Raw genomic sequence first — 14,695 nt, 5'->3', positions numbered from 1 at the left:
CGATTGAATGTAACAAAAAGAATTTAGAATTTTTTTTTCTTTCTTTTCTCTATTTGTTTGCCTTTCTTTCAGGGGTTGTTTAAATCAGTAATCCCTCAAAATGCTTCTTCATCCTGGTCACTTGCCAGTCTTTGGGCAATAATAATATTGAGAGTCTAGTAGGCAAAGGAAGCGAACTCCAGGATTGTTAGTTAATTGCAGCCTATATTTTTTGAGCTGAGAGAAAAGCAAAACTTTGTTTCCAACAGAAATATTTCACTAGTTATATCAGATTGGAAATAATCGTTACTTTTTCACAGTGACACTTTTATTTTGTGAAAACAATAAGAGTTTGGAAATCTTTTCACTCTTTCAGAATTTTGCACATACTCTATATTATACTGAATTAATAAAGTTGATGACCACATGTTACAAAGCCATAAAATATAAAGAAACTAGTTGATTTGCCTGGTTATTACTATATTTATTTGCCCTATCATATTCCTCTACTTCAAAGTAAACGTCTAAGTATTCAGTTGAAAGACAAATACAGACACAGTCACTAGAACTCTTTTCTTTCACATCCATTTCCATTATTACATTTATTTAGGTTACCAAATTTCAACTCTGAAGGCTTGAATATACAAGGATTCTGAATAAAATTTGAATATTGCTTTGGTGATTTTTTTGTTAAGTGCTTTGTTGTCATTTCATAAATGTTCATACAGCCAGTAATTGCATCAAAAGGAAATATACAGACTGCAGAAATATAAATTTTGTATACACACTGCTACTAACAGTATTCTTCATAAGACACATAAACTGTACAGCTAAATATGTGCCCCTACTGTGCTCGTACAATCTCAGTGAGCTACCTTTGTATCTCTTCTAGGATCTTTGACCTTTTTTCAAGAAGTTTTAGGTACCTGCTTTCTACCACCGGGCCTTTGTGCCAGAAATGTGCTGCCTTTCCACTAATTGTAACCTCTCATGAAGTATCTTTGCTTTTCTTTCTTTCTCATATTACCACAGCAATTTCACAGTGTGTATTTGAGAATTCCTATCTTCCTCACTACACTGTAGGGCAAGCACTAGAGGCAGAGCTATGGAAAGCTTTACTGGCTTTTGTATATGTTGTGCTTAGCACATTTTGAGATATGTAACATGTTTTTGTGTCTTTCCCATTTCTAGTTAGCAACACACTAAACTCAATGGGTTAAAACAAGAGTAATTTATTATTTCTCATACTTCTGTGGGTTGGATAGGCAGCTCTTCAGCTTCAGGAAACCAATGGATAAGCAGGGTTCAGCTCGTATATTAGAGCTTCATCTTCACATCATTTTCCATCCTGGGCTTCTTCTCAACATGGAGTCCATGGCACAGAGCTCCAAGAGGGGGAAAGTGGCATTTACAACTTGCACGGTGTTCCTTCTGCCACATTCAGTTGGTCAAAGTAATTCCCTAAGGCTAGTGACCCGCAGATTCAAGGTGGTAGAGAAAGAGATTGAGCTCTGGAAGGGAAAAGTGACATAGTCCCACTGCATAGGGGCTTACATGCAGGACCGGAAAGAATTTGTGGACATTAAATAATACCATTAGTTATTCAATTGTAATCAAATTTTGAAGTCCAGGAATTGGCTGATTAAAATGTGTATATTTTGTTATATATTGTTTGTGATCTTATTTTATACATATTCTGTTCTAAGAATGAAAAGAGATGGAGAGAGTGGTTTATTAATTCTAAGGGGTCATAGGCAAACTAATCTCACATTTAGATACATAATGGCTATAAGCAATATGAGAGTAGAAACTTTATTTAATCATTGATGACTTTTTAGCAGCTACGACAGTACTTGGCACGTAAGAGATTTTTAATACATCTTTGTTGAATGAATGACTAAACACAACTAACGGACATTTATTTGGTCTTTCTTTCATGTTCCTAAAGAAGTTGCTTTTTGTTTTCATCCATCTCAAACGATTGGGTTCTAAATTTTTAGAGAAATAGTTGAATGGGAAATAGAGTTCTTACTCACATATGTGATTTCGTGAATCTATAATAATTAACTCTGGCAAGATTCAGTGACACTAAAGCATTTTATATAATTATGAATAATCTTATGATAATTTTATGAATATTTGACCATTCACTAAAGAGTGCCTCCAAGAAATTTTCTTTTCATATTGATTGATACAAAATGACAATGAGCTATTCTCTCTAATCTGTATAATCTGTTCAGACTAGGAAACATCTCTAAATTAGTCATTAACCTAAATGAGTGACTATAAATATCCAATAATATTCAGGATGTAATGATTTCAACACTATATCTGGGTTCACACTGTAGTACTACTTGTGTGGACAAAGTATATCATTTGGCTCGGCCTTGATTGAAGTATGCAGGTGACTTTTTATTTAAATTCTGGAAATAGTGGAACATGTGCCTAAGTACTTTAATATAGCAAAGAATGGTGATTTTTTATTTGTTTATGGTAATGTAAATTGAAAATAGTTTTATCTTATAAAATATTTCCAACTGGATTTCATCTTCATTTATTATACGTTTATATGGGTATGATTTCAAATACAAGGAAACAGTATATAGGCTAGGCATATTTTTAAAATAAAACAGTAGATGATACGAGAGAGAAAAAGAGGAAAAATGTTTCTTTCACATCTGTCTTAGAATTATCTAACATGTACTTGAATATGCCAGCACAATGATTAATCCCCAAACTGTAATGTCTCCTTCTGTCAATTAGTTTATATACGAGTCAGCCTGAATATTTTATATAAATTAGAGCATATTTACTATCAACAAAAACAGATCATGATATTTCAGGGAGTCATCTGGGTCCCTTAAGATATGAATCAGTGACAAAAAATGTAATCTAAATAAGAATGGATTTACTGACTCACATGTTAGACTGTATAATTCTTCAATTTGATTAAAAATACCAATATTTTCAATATAATTCTAGTATCTGATTCCTGTCCATATCATTTTTATATACAACAATTAATGTGTTTGTAAAACCACTCCTCTGTAACATTGGAAAAAAGAGAGTTATCCCATTCTTCAGTTGTAGTGTGAGCAGAGTTTTAAGGTGAACCGCATTTTCAAAATGCAAAGTTGTGCTTCTTGTTGCAGAATTGGAAAGGGCTTCTAGTGTGTGAAGAAAAACCAAAGGTAAAAAACACTTAACTAATTTTCAGAGAATAGAAACAAGTTTTATTAGAAGTATTTTTTTACAGTGGTGACACTGTGGCAGTCTTCACAGAATAAAGGTAAGGGAAATAAGGTGTGAAGGAGCTAGAGAGGTGTAATTTTTTTTTCATTATTTTTTCAAGTTTTACAAAACAGAGCATCTAAAAATTGGTCAAGAGAAACATTAAAATGCAGCAAGGTATAATATGTTCTAATGAACAGAATTCCTAATTTAAAATTATTCTGTAATACTGAGGATAGTCATAGAGGATTTAATTGGACTTTCAGTGATGGAAAGTAAATGTGTTTTATGAAAATATTTGCATAATATCTTTTTTCTCGTGTTGAACTCCTTATGTTGTATCAGAAACTGCTTCATCTCCTGATTTCAGATGTCATTCATATTTTAATATGCAAAGCAAATGTCATTAAACAGAGTTACTCAGTTTAATGTGAAGTCCTTTGTGTAGTTCTTAACTGTACAAAGTTATCAATCAATTTATATTCTGGTTAGAAAGAGTTGCCCACAAGGCAGGACAGAAAAAAACAGGAGCTGTGTTTACTTTAAGTTTAGTGAAACTATCTCATTTAATTAACTTCCCTGAAACTAAGTAGATATTTTTTAAGTATCTGTTGAACTATATTAACACTGTGTTCTCATAATTGGTGCTTAAATAATTGACTGGTTTAGAATATTCGGTAAAAGAAAATACGGCAGACAAAAAGGGTGACAGAGTCAGAGAGACAGAAAAAGAGAAGAGGAGGAAGGGAAGTCAAATGGTGAATGTCAGAAACAGAGGTGTGGCAGGCAATTCTTTCCCTAACTAGCTCAACACATTCAATTCATATTATCCAGCTGGTTGTCCCTGCTGCCACTAACGGCCATTTAGTCTTCCTAGGAGTACTTCCAGCGGGCAATATTGTAAGTGTGTAATTATAGTCTCATCATCATTTTGGTAAGAGCAAAAACATAATTGTATCATGGTCCTCAGAAGTGACCAGGCTCTTACTCAATTTGCTCAAGTTTACCAAGTAATAAAATTTATATACCACTTAAAATAGAGGGAAGGAGGTGGTAATTCCTTTCTAGGGATTGGAATACAGTTCTTTCATTCAAGACACCATATCCATGGTATCACAATCCACAAAAACCATATTAACTCCCAGACTGCTTGATAATCATGGAATTAGAGCAAGGGAAAAGGGAGGGTTTGAGGAGCTGTGTTAGAGGGAAAACCTGACCAATTTCCTTCCTTAAGTAAGTCTTGCAATTCCCTTTTACTGTGCACATGCCTACAGCATCCCGTAAACCTTTAACACTTACAATTAATATGAAATAATTTAATGTAGTTCCCTGACTAGGTATTAAGTGTTGCACAAGCAGAAACTTCTTTTATTCTATGTACAAATGTAATCCCAATGTGTGTTGTGGTACCTGTCTCGATGAGGTGTACAGAACATTGAATAATTTCTGTCCCACCAGAGAGAAGAGCAGTCTAGTTTCCCTTGATGTCCAGAGTTATACATGGAGACCTGCTAATTCTCACATTTGTAGTGCCTTCCTCTTTTTTTGCTTTTAAATACAGTGAAGGCATGTTCATGTAGTAGTCACTTTCTAGTTATGAATAAAATAATCCATTTAAATAAATTATAACTTTCTTTTATAAAGAGGCATACAGAGCTTAATTACATTTTCACCATCCATTTTGGCTTGGCTCAACATATTCCTGTTTATCTTAGTGGGAAATACTATCTCTACCTTAAATATTTCTGCAGATGATCTCAGACATCATGATGTATTTCATCAATTCACGTTTCACTAGGTGACTCTGTTCCTAAGTTATTGGATATATAGGAAGGTAATTTGATATATGGGAAGTTTCTGGATATGGGTGATGGTAAGAAGTATGAATTTACTAGCTGCTTAGTAGTCATTACAGACTTCATTGACTATAATGTAAGCAACAGATGCAAATTAGAGATACTTCAAAAAGGGATGTTTTACGAAGTTTCTTACAAGATTGTTTCAAATATATATACATGGAAATAATTCTTAGAAAATTCAGGGGGATAGCAAGTCATGACAAAAGTAAGTGTAGTTATATTGGCATGTCTAGTCAAAATATAAGCACAAGTAATTATGCTGAATAGAAATCCTCCACCTTAACTCCTTTCTTTGTTACCACTGAGTTTCACATCTAGAAAACTTGTATGACAAATAAATCACCTCATTTAGATTTTCTAAATATCTCATTCATAATAATATATGTGAAAATTCTCTTAAAAACTATAATGAGCAGTGTGTCAGCTGCTGGTAACAGAATACACAAAATAAATAAAAGTTTATTTATAAATCTCCCATGAATAGAAATCCAAAGACAGACTGTTTCACAGTTGGCTGATAAGGCAGGGATCTGGGTTAGCATGTCTAGGTTTCCCATGCCTTTTCCTTCATAGTGGCAAGATGGCCGCTCCATCTCCAATTATAATCTTACATGACAACATGCAAAAACAGGAAAGGAGGGGCAGAGCTTTCATTTTGCATGTGTCTCTTTACCAGAGAGGAAAATCTTTCATAGAAACCCACAGTATACTCCCATCAGGTCCCATCGGTCAGCTCTAGATTACATTGTTATCTTTAGTTGGCTTATTTCAGGAGAGGGGAATAGAAGTTCTTTTAAAATAGAAATATGAACAAAGGAGTCATCTAATGATGACCTATATGACCTATAACATTTCCCTTTTGGCTTAGGGAGAAGTTTCAGGTGATGCTGCATTCATTATTACATTTAATGAGAGACAGTATGGGAAAAAAGCTAGAATTTCTTGAGTTAGGTTATGCTCCTTCCCATATGATGTTAGGAGAATGAGTTTGCAGCCTCATTGGGTTCACCTGTGACAGTGTCTTGCTCAATAACAGCAGCAATTATTGCTATCACAATTTTGTTTCATCTTTCAAACAGTTTTCTTAGGGAAGCTTTCATGATTGTGAAATACTTAATAGTAAAGATCTAATTATTATGGGAAGATACTCAATTGTAAGCATGCCTGGACATCATTTATACATTTTATAGGTTTAGTTTTACATTTCATATAAGTATTAATTTATCACTGCTCTTGGGACCTTACCATGTAGATACTTCTTTAGCATGGACTTGGCAATGTGGCATCACTACTGCTTTTATTCTTTTCCATTCTCACTCTCCTAATTATTTCTAATAAAAAGTGGAGAAAACATTTAAGAAAGAAATGGTTGATTAGCATGTACAGTAGAAAGTTCTTATATACAAAAACACTCATATATAACCACATATTCTTTTTCTTTTATAAAGAGAATTTAAAAAAATAATTGAAAAGTCATACTGAAACTTTTTGATCTTTGGATGCATCCTTTTGTAGGGGAAATTTCTTTACTCATGTCAGAGCAGTTCAGGTTAAAAATTGTACTTTTAGAATATCCATCTTTTTTTACACACTAAGACAGAACATTGTGTGATTCTGTCTGAAGTTTCTGTAGCTTGTTTCATTGTCTCCTGGGGACTTACCATGCATATCTTATGAATGAGCATTAGATACAAGCACTTTTATATGTCATTAGAAAGAATTATATCTGTACCTATTGTTTGGAGATATGAAAAATGTTTTCTCTCTTTGGCGTGAATATAAAATATCCCCACTATGGTCATTACAGCTGTGTTTCTTCCTTATGAAATAATATTATCAACATTATTCACTTGCTGTGAAAGGATTATAAATTACTAGTTACAAAACAACAACATGGGTTTCAGGGTATCAGTAAAATGTGTAGTATTTGACAATACAGAATATAGGGTCCCTTCTGCCACTAGTACGTTCCTGTGGGTAGTAATTGCCATAAAACTATAGTTTCAAATTTCTGTAAGCAAATGTATAACTCTTTGTGCACTTCAGTGTTTAATACTGTGATTTTTATAAACTGGAGTAAGAGTGCCCATTCATTCCCACATCTCAAACTTTAAGCAGCCTTTTTCATAACCATTTATTCGTGTATTTACAGTTGCCAGTGAAAAGAAAAAATTAAATTGCAAATCTCATTTGGTTGGGTATAGACTTCATTCTTAACAAATGCCTGCTACTGTAGGTAGTCCGTACAGATGACAGTTTGCAGATGTCAAGAGGTGACAGCCTAAGCTACAAGTGTCCCCAGCCTTGCCCCCTTATGTTAACCTATGGTTGCTGCATTGTCAAGGCCCCGCTGCCCTGCCCGCTCTGTTTGCCGCCCTCCCCCCGTAGGAGCTTCTCCTGCCTGGGGCTGCAGCTCTTAGATGCTGCTGGTCTGCCCAGGAATCAGGTCCCACCACGGCATTACCACTAGGCTTGTGTATTTTTACCTCACTAAGTTTGGTAAGAAGCGAGTAACCCTATAACCAGTGTTTAGTGTCATGGCTTTTGATACTGAAAGATAAATAAAACTGAATTGATTGTATGACATAAATGCACCTCTTGAAACACTTACCCTATTGCTGTGAGCCAAGAGTGCTGCCTGCATCTTTTAACACTGATACTGTTAGCCAAGTTCAAAATTCCTGCTGTGTTCCTAGCATGTTCTGTAGAGTTGTGAGACTGAATCTTACCATTAAAGTTAGTGAATCGTTAGAAACATTGTTCTTCATGAGAAAATGATTTTCAAGCCAGAATTGAAATAACTGTTGAAATACTTTCATAACAGGACAAAAGTGAAAGAAAGCTAGTGAAAAAAAATGAGATTTTTGAAACATCCCTAATGGATAGAAAAACATACTGGTTTTAAATCCTTTCTAACTAAGCTATTTAAGGCATTGTTTTTACTTTCATATTGAAAAGCAATGATCAAAAGAGTTTTATTTTCTTATCTCATGAGCATGTTATCCATAAAATATAGGTAGAATTGCTTAGTTAAGGATGCTTGAAAAGGGGAGTCAAGTGTCTAATAGAAGGCTTTTCAGATGTTTGCATATTAAGTAGTAATATCTTAATAATTTTATATATATATTTATAATAGAATAAAAAAGACATCTGTGAGAAAAAAAGCTGACCCTTAATTTTAAGAGTAATTTCACTGAATTAACAACTCTCTGTGTTTATGACTTCTGAGCTTTCTACATAAGATAAATGAACCAGTTTGACCCTTCTCTTTACGTTTCAACTTCATTAGAAATGATCTTAATATCTAATTAGGCTCTTTGTTATTCTTTGTGGGAAATGCACTAGCAGTGCATGTTCCGTTTGTTTGTTTTATGTTTGCTGCATTTACAATACGTAGCAGACAAAAGCCAAATCAAAAAACATGTATACCAGGAAGAAAAAAAATCCAAGGAAAGTATATTGAGATTAAATGACCTGTTTGTAAGTTCCGAACTTGGAGAACAAAATATTACCTACATTTTATAATGACAAGTATGATTCTTTGCTTGAACAAAATATCTGGTAGTTTACATTTCCCTGAGGATATGTAAAAAAGACAAAGTGGCCGTTGGGAAGAAAATCTTGACAAATGTGAGCTCATTTTTAAAAGTTTTTACCTGAACATCTGGTAGCCACGCACGTTAAATATTAAACCAAAACCTGTGACTTACAATTAAATTCATTGAAATAGGATTTAATATATTAATGAATTAAAATTATGATAATATGGGTCACTTCTTGTAGGACATTTGTCATCATACCTGGAGTCACAAAACCTGTCTAAGAATACAATAAATTTGAATTTGGTGTGGATGTTTCACAGTGTGTTAAATGTCCAGTTACCTTATTATTCTTAAAGTCCAAAGCTACATGTTTTCTCTGGCAAATTTGAGTTTGAATTATTTGGATCATTTTCTAATGTTAGCTGTAAAAGTAAATAGCATACATGCTTAAATGTGCTTTTTTGCATTTCTACAACCTAAAGACCAGTTTGGTTGAAAAAATAAAATTTAACAGCTTTTAATTTGTCATGTGGAATCTGATTCTATGTGTTTTTTATTACCTCCATATATTTATCTAAGTGAAACATAAAATGGTTGTAATAATGGAGAATTTAAAGCAGCTTTTGCACATGAGCAGTAATGCTAACTAATATGGGGAATAAAGACTGAATGTAAATTCTCAGAGTTTCTTTTTTTGGGGGATGTATTTCCTAAAGTTGGTATATTTTGGTTAGCTGATACAAGCCCTCCATCATCCTAATTAAGCTATGAAGAGTTTTGATGGACAGAATGGGAAAAAAAGTAGGGAGTAACCATTGATAAGGAATATAAGCAGTCTCATGTATGTATATGTATGTGTGTGTATGTGTGTACATCTATATATATTTAATTTTCAAACTACCATGCAATATACATTAGATCACAGAACCTGTCATAATATAAACACACATCCTTCTTTTGCTGGAGTAATGTTCTGGTATTTCTACATGTGTATCCAGAAATAATAACCTTGGTATGACAGAAATCTATATAATCTAATATCATGAGTTCCTACTGATACTACTTAATTTACGCCCCTTATATTGAGCCTCTTTTCTCCCTTTCCCTTGCCACTCGGTTTAGCCCTTCATTTATATTTCATTTGTACTATTCCAATAGCCACATTTCTGTTCACATGACTAGCATTTCAACATTTTAGCCCCCTTATTCATTTCGGCTAAACTTACTGCTCATAAACCAGAGCTGGCCATGTCACTCAACTGGTAATAAAGGTCTGTCAGCATCCTATTAATCTAGAATGTCAACTCCAAACCTCCTAGCTTGACATATATGTTCTGAAACAGACCTTTGTTAGCCCCTACCCTGTATTCTCTTAAGTCATTCTGCATACCTAAACTTCCCAGAACTTGTTTTTCTTCCTTGTTCGCCACCTTCTACTGACCTATTAAAGTGTCGCCTTATCTTCTGAAGCTCTCTGGCCTCTCCCAGGAATAAGCGGTTGACTCACTGAAATGTTTCCCCATAACATTTTGTTCATATATTATATAAAGAATTAACTTTTTAATCATTTCATATGTCCATAATCTTACAACATTCTGTGCTCCTTGGAAACAAAGCGATGTGTTCATATTTATATATTTACAACTTAACACAATAGCATATGGAAGTTAATGTCCTTACTGAATATTTGTTGAATGAATGAATGGATGAATAAATGAGTCCAAGAAGGTCTGGATAAAATGCTAACACAAGTGTTATTAGAAAACTTGCTGAACATAGAGAGACAGTTCCAAAACGTCATAAAACATCTACTTGTTATTATCCTAAGATTGTCTTGAAACTACTGCATAAAATCATTATTTCCCTCTCAGTTTATTGAATGCCATGTTTTCATCAGAATGATGAATCAATAGGAAAATATTTTTAATTTGTGTAACTTCAGCCATTGTGTAAATTTGTAAACTTACATATATTGAATGAAGTAGATATTTACATTAATTTAATATAAATTTGCCTGTAGGCTCAGGCCCACAGATCTTGGTGTTAAACCTATTCTATCTAATTAGCTATCATCTCTTTCTAACTACTCACATATATGAAGTCAGGCCATAACTCGAGGAAAATATTCTCCAAAAAAGAGTAAGGATTCATGGTACTAGAATCCTAGGCATAGGACACTTTCATGTTACTGGCCTGAATATGGTGATTGATACAACAAGAGCTAGTGAAAATTTTGTAAGTAAATAAGTCCTTGTATGAGGCTATTATTGGACATGTCTAGATAGATGAAATTAGTTTTATAATTCCTAATTTCATATTAGAGAACTCTATTCAACACACTGTAATAATAAACGTTGTATTAGGCTCCATGTAATTTTCCATAACTGATCATAGGGCTGAATTAAGTAAGGTCCTCGCCAAATGTATTTTTAATTGTTGAAATGTTTTACCTTCTAATGTGAAAAGCCCATATCAATATTTATAAGCCAAAAAGAATAATTTGTTATGAGAGATATATTTGAATATGGCAAAAATTTTTGTTTTGCCTTTATGTGCAAAAATGTATCTTATTTTACCTGCTTTTCTTCTAATTGAGAGCATAATACCTTGTTAAAATACGTGTAATTAAAAATTGCGGGTTTTTTTTCATGAGAATGAACTTTTAAATTCAATATTGGGTAATACACTATTACCTAATGTAATTAAGTTACATTAAATGATCATAAATTTATTTACCTGGCACAAAGAAAGATAGGGTTACTGGATCATGGGAGAAAATAAATTTTGAGCATCTTACTTCCAGATAATATACTAAAATATTTTAAACTATATTTTTTGCAACTTTTGTTATACTGATAAAATACTACTACTTCTTTTGTTCTTCCATATGGTATCATAGTTTTTCACTACTATTCACAGAAAAGAGGCTACTGTCTGAAAAAAATAATGGTTATCCCAAAGTTACTAAATTTTATCTTTATGGATAACCACTATTTTTTTTTTCTTTTCAATATGCTATTCAATCATGTCAATCTCTGATGAATACCTAACCATCTAGAAATATTTAGCATTGTTAGCTTAGTCTCATTTTTCTCATAAAAAGCTCCAATTGTTTTTTTTCCCTTTATGATTATAGAGTTGCTGGTCTAAATCAAGTTGTCTCTGAACAAGCTAAGAATTATAAGCACTAAAATCATATTTTAAAACCTGAGCAACCAATATATATAAAAGTCAAAGATATACTTGTATCTATCAGATCAACATATTCTAATTCCCTCAGAGGCAATCATATAATTTGACACCAACATTTAAGCTTTGAAAATTATGTGACCATCTATTATGTTATAGATGGTATATGTCCTCAAACCTTTTTTATGACTTATAATACAAGAAAGGACTGCTCAATTAAAAAAAAAAAATCCCTTCTGTTATTGATAATTGCCTAAGCTGCTTCTTCCTTTCCTTTTTCAGAATGAAGAACAAATTTTGGTATTTTGAGTTTGGCACATCTGAAACTTTCTCAGCCACCTGCAAGAAGCTACATGAATCTGTAGAAATAGAAGTAAGAAACATGAATTATATTTTATAATACAATGAAATGGCTTGAGTTTGGTTATTAATGTTTGTGACAGCCCATGTGAGGAGTTATACTTTGAGCAATCCATATAACTTTAACCCACAATCCTAAAATTTCATTTCTGTCACTCATTGCGACTCCAACACTATCTGAATTATTAGCATAAAGTTAAGTTTTGAGTATAAGTTGTTTTAATACACTATAAAAGGATGAGAGGTGGGACACAACTTTAGAAATCATTGGAGAAGTTGCTAGGCATAGTGTGGTTAGAAAAATGTAAAATGAAGGAAAGTACTTGAAAAGAAAGGAAAAAAGTTGCAAGATACATTAAAGAATACTTTATTTTCAGGTCTCAATATCTTACAATCTTTAAAACACAGTTAACTAAAATTGTACTTGATTTTGTGAATAAAACTTAAAATATATACTTTTCCATTCCATTCCCATTCATTAACTAGATTTTTCTCAGTTCCCGAGGTTGCCATTTCCCCATTACATTTATAGGAAGCGGAAAAACCAAAAAAGAGAGCAAAGATAGCAAGAAAGACAAACTTTGAAAAGATTTGGAGCAAATAGGTCCTCCAAAAGAATATAGCTACTGTGGGACTAAAATTTTTGGAGATGGGTTATAATATAAAATGACTTAGTTTTGTTGAGAGATTTTAGGGGGTTAAGAAAAAGGAAAAGTTATATTTTGTTGAGTGGTAAAGACAAACCAAAGGAACATAATTATGAAACAAGAACATCTAATGACTAGCTGATAAGAATTGTGAAATATTGGCTTTAGCACTTTTTATTTTAAAAATGAATGCATAACTTACCTACTAAGACCTAATCATTAGTGGTATATATTCAGGTAATGAGTTTGATAAACAAAATTAGTTATGAATCCATTGGATCATAATGGCCTGCCTAAATTCTTCATTATTCTAGATTTCTCGTTTACTGTTAATGATTGTGACAGCAAAAGTGGTCCTATTTCAGAATGTGAACTTTTTGGGGTTTTTTGGCAGATAAATTCAAGTATTAGAAGTACAATTGGTGATCATGGAATGGAAAATACCCTCCGTGACCGAATCAGATCATAACCTGAAAAGGAATATAATCCCAAAAGATGAAGGATTTGGGTTCGACATGGGCTTTATGTAATTACTGTTCATCAAGATTTATATATGTATATATTTCATATACATATGTAGAGAGTGATATATTTAGATAGTTATATATATATATATATATATATATATACACATATATATTTATAAAAAATAAAAAGCAATATTTCTTTACCTTTAAAATAATTATTTTAAGAAATTCTCAATAAAGTGGATTTTGAGCATTGTTTTACCCTCAGAAACCTATGCTCAAAGAAAATCCATAGAAGGCAAAAATGAAAAAAATAAAAGTATGACTTCTGGTTGAACTTAGGGTGAATACTCTGAAGCCTCTTGCACTTCTCCTTGCTTTATCCTACCACTGAACACTGACTGAAAAAAATGTTGAACTAGGAGAGAGAATTCATGGATAGGAAAACTCAGTATTGTCAGGATGTCAGTTCTTCCCACCTTGATCAATTGGTTCACTACAATCACAGTCAAAATCCCAGCAGATTTGTGGGTGAGTGAGTACTAACAAAATGATTATAAAGTTCCTATGGGGAGTCAAAAGAGCCAGGATGTCCAACACAATATTGCAGGAGAAGAATAAAGCTGGAGGACTGACACTACCTGACTTCACGGCTTACTATAAAGCCACAGTAATCAAGACAGTGTCGTACTGATGAAAGAAGAGGCAAACAGATCAATGGAATAGAATAGAGGGCCTAGAAATAGACCCACCCCATAAATATACTCAAGCTTCTTTGACAAAGGAAGAAAGCCAATGCAATGCAGCAAAGGAAGTGTTTTTTGTTTTTTTTTTTTTTTTTCAACGTTTTTTTTAATTTTTATTTTTGGGACAGAGAGAGACAGAGCATGAATGGGGGAGGGGCAGAGAGAGAGGGAGACACAGAATCGGAAACAGGCTCCAGGCTCCGAGCCATCAGCCCAGAGCCTGACGCGGGGCTCGAACTCACGGACCGCGAGATGGTGACCTGGCTGAAGTCGGACGCTTAACCGACTGCGCCACCCAGGCGCCCCAGGAAGTGTTTTTTTACTAATGGTGCTAGAATAACTGGATGTCCACTAACAAACAAAAAAACAATCTAAAAGAAATGAATTCACTCTTAACAAAAGTGAACTCAAAATGTATCAAGAACCTAAATGTAAAAACATGCGACTATAAAACTTCTAGAAGATAACATAGGAGGAAATCTAGATGGCCTTGAGTGTGGTGATGCCTTTTAGATACAACACCAAAGGCACACAAACAGTAGAAGAAATAATTGATAAGCTGAACTTCACTGAAATTAAAAACTTCTTCTCTGTGAAAGACGTTGTCAAAAGAATGAGAAAATAAGCCACAGGCAGAAAATAATTGCAGAAGATATATCTGATAAGAGACTG

At 33.3% G+C, this 14,695-nt stretch overlaps 1 protein-coding gene across 12 annotated transcripts in view; it reads left to right on the top strand.

Moving 5' to 3' along the window:
• Positions 1-14,695, top strand: part of DGKB (diacylglycerol kinase beta) — a 725,288-nt gene that overhangs the window by 524,626 nt on the left and 185,967 nt on the right. For all 12 annotated transcript variants that reach the window (XM_060632583.3, XM_060632585.3, XM_060632581.3 and 9 more), the window contains one exon: positions 12,086-12,176. In XM_060632583.3, the coding sequence (XP_060488566.1) occupies positions 12,086-12,176 (91 nt within the window). The remainder of the gene's footprint in view (positions 1-12,085; positions 12,177-14,695) is intronic.

Source organism: Panthera onca, chromosome A2 (genome assembly GCF_046562875.1).
Source record: "Panthera onca isolate mPanOnc1 chromosome A2, mPanOnc1 haplotype 2, whole genome shotgun sequence".
NCBI classification, from domain to species: Eukaryota; Metazoa; Chordata; class Mammalia; order Carnivora; family Felidae; genus Panthera; species Panthera onca.
Note: the sequence above shows the minus strand (reverse complement) of the source record. Positions and strands in the feature narration are given on the sequence as shown.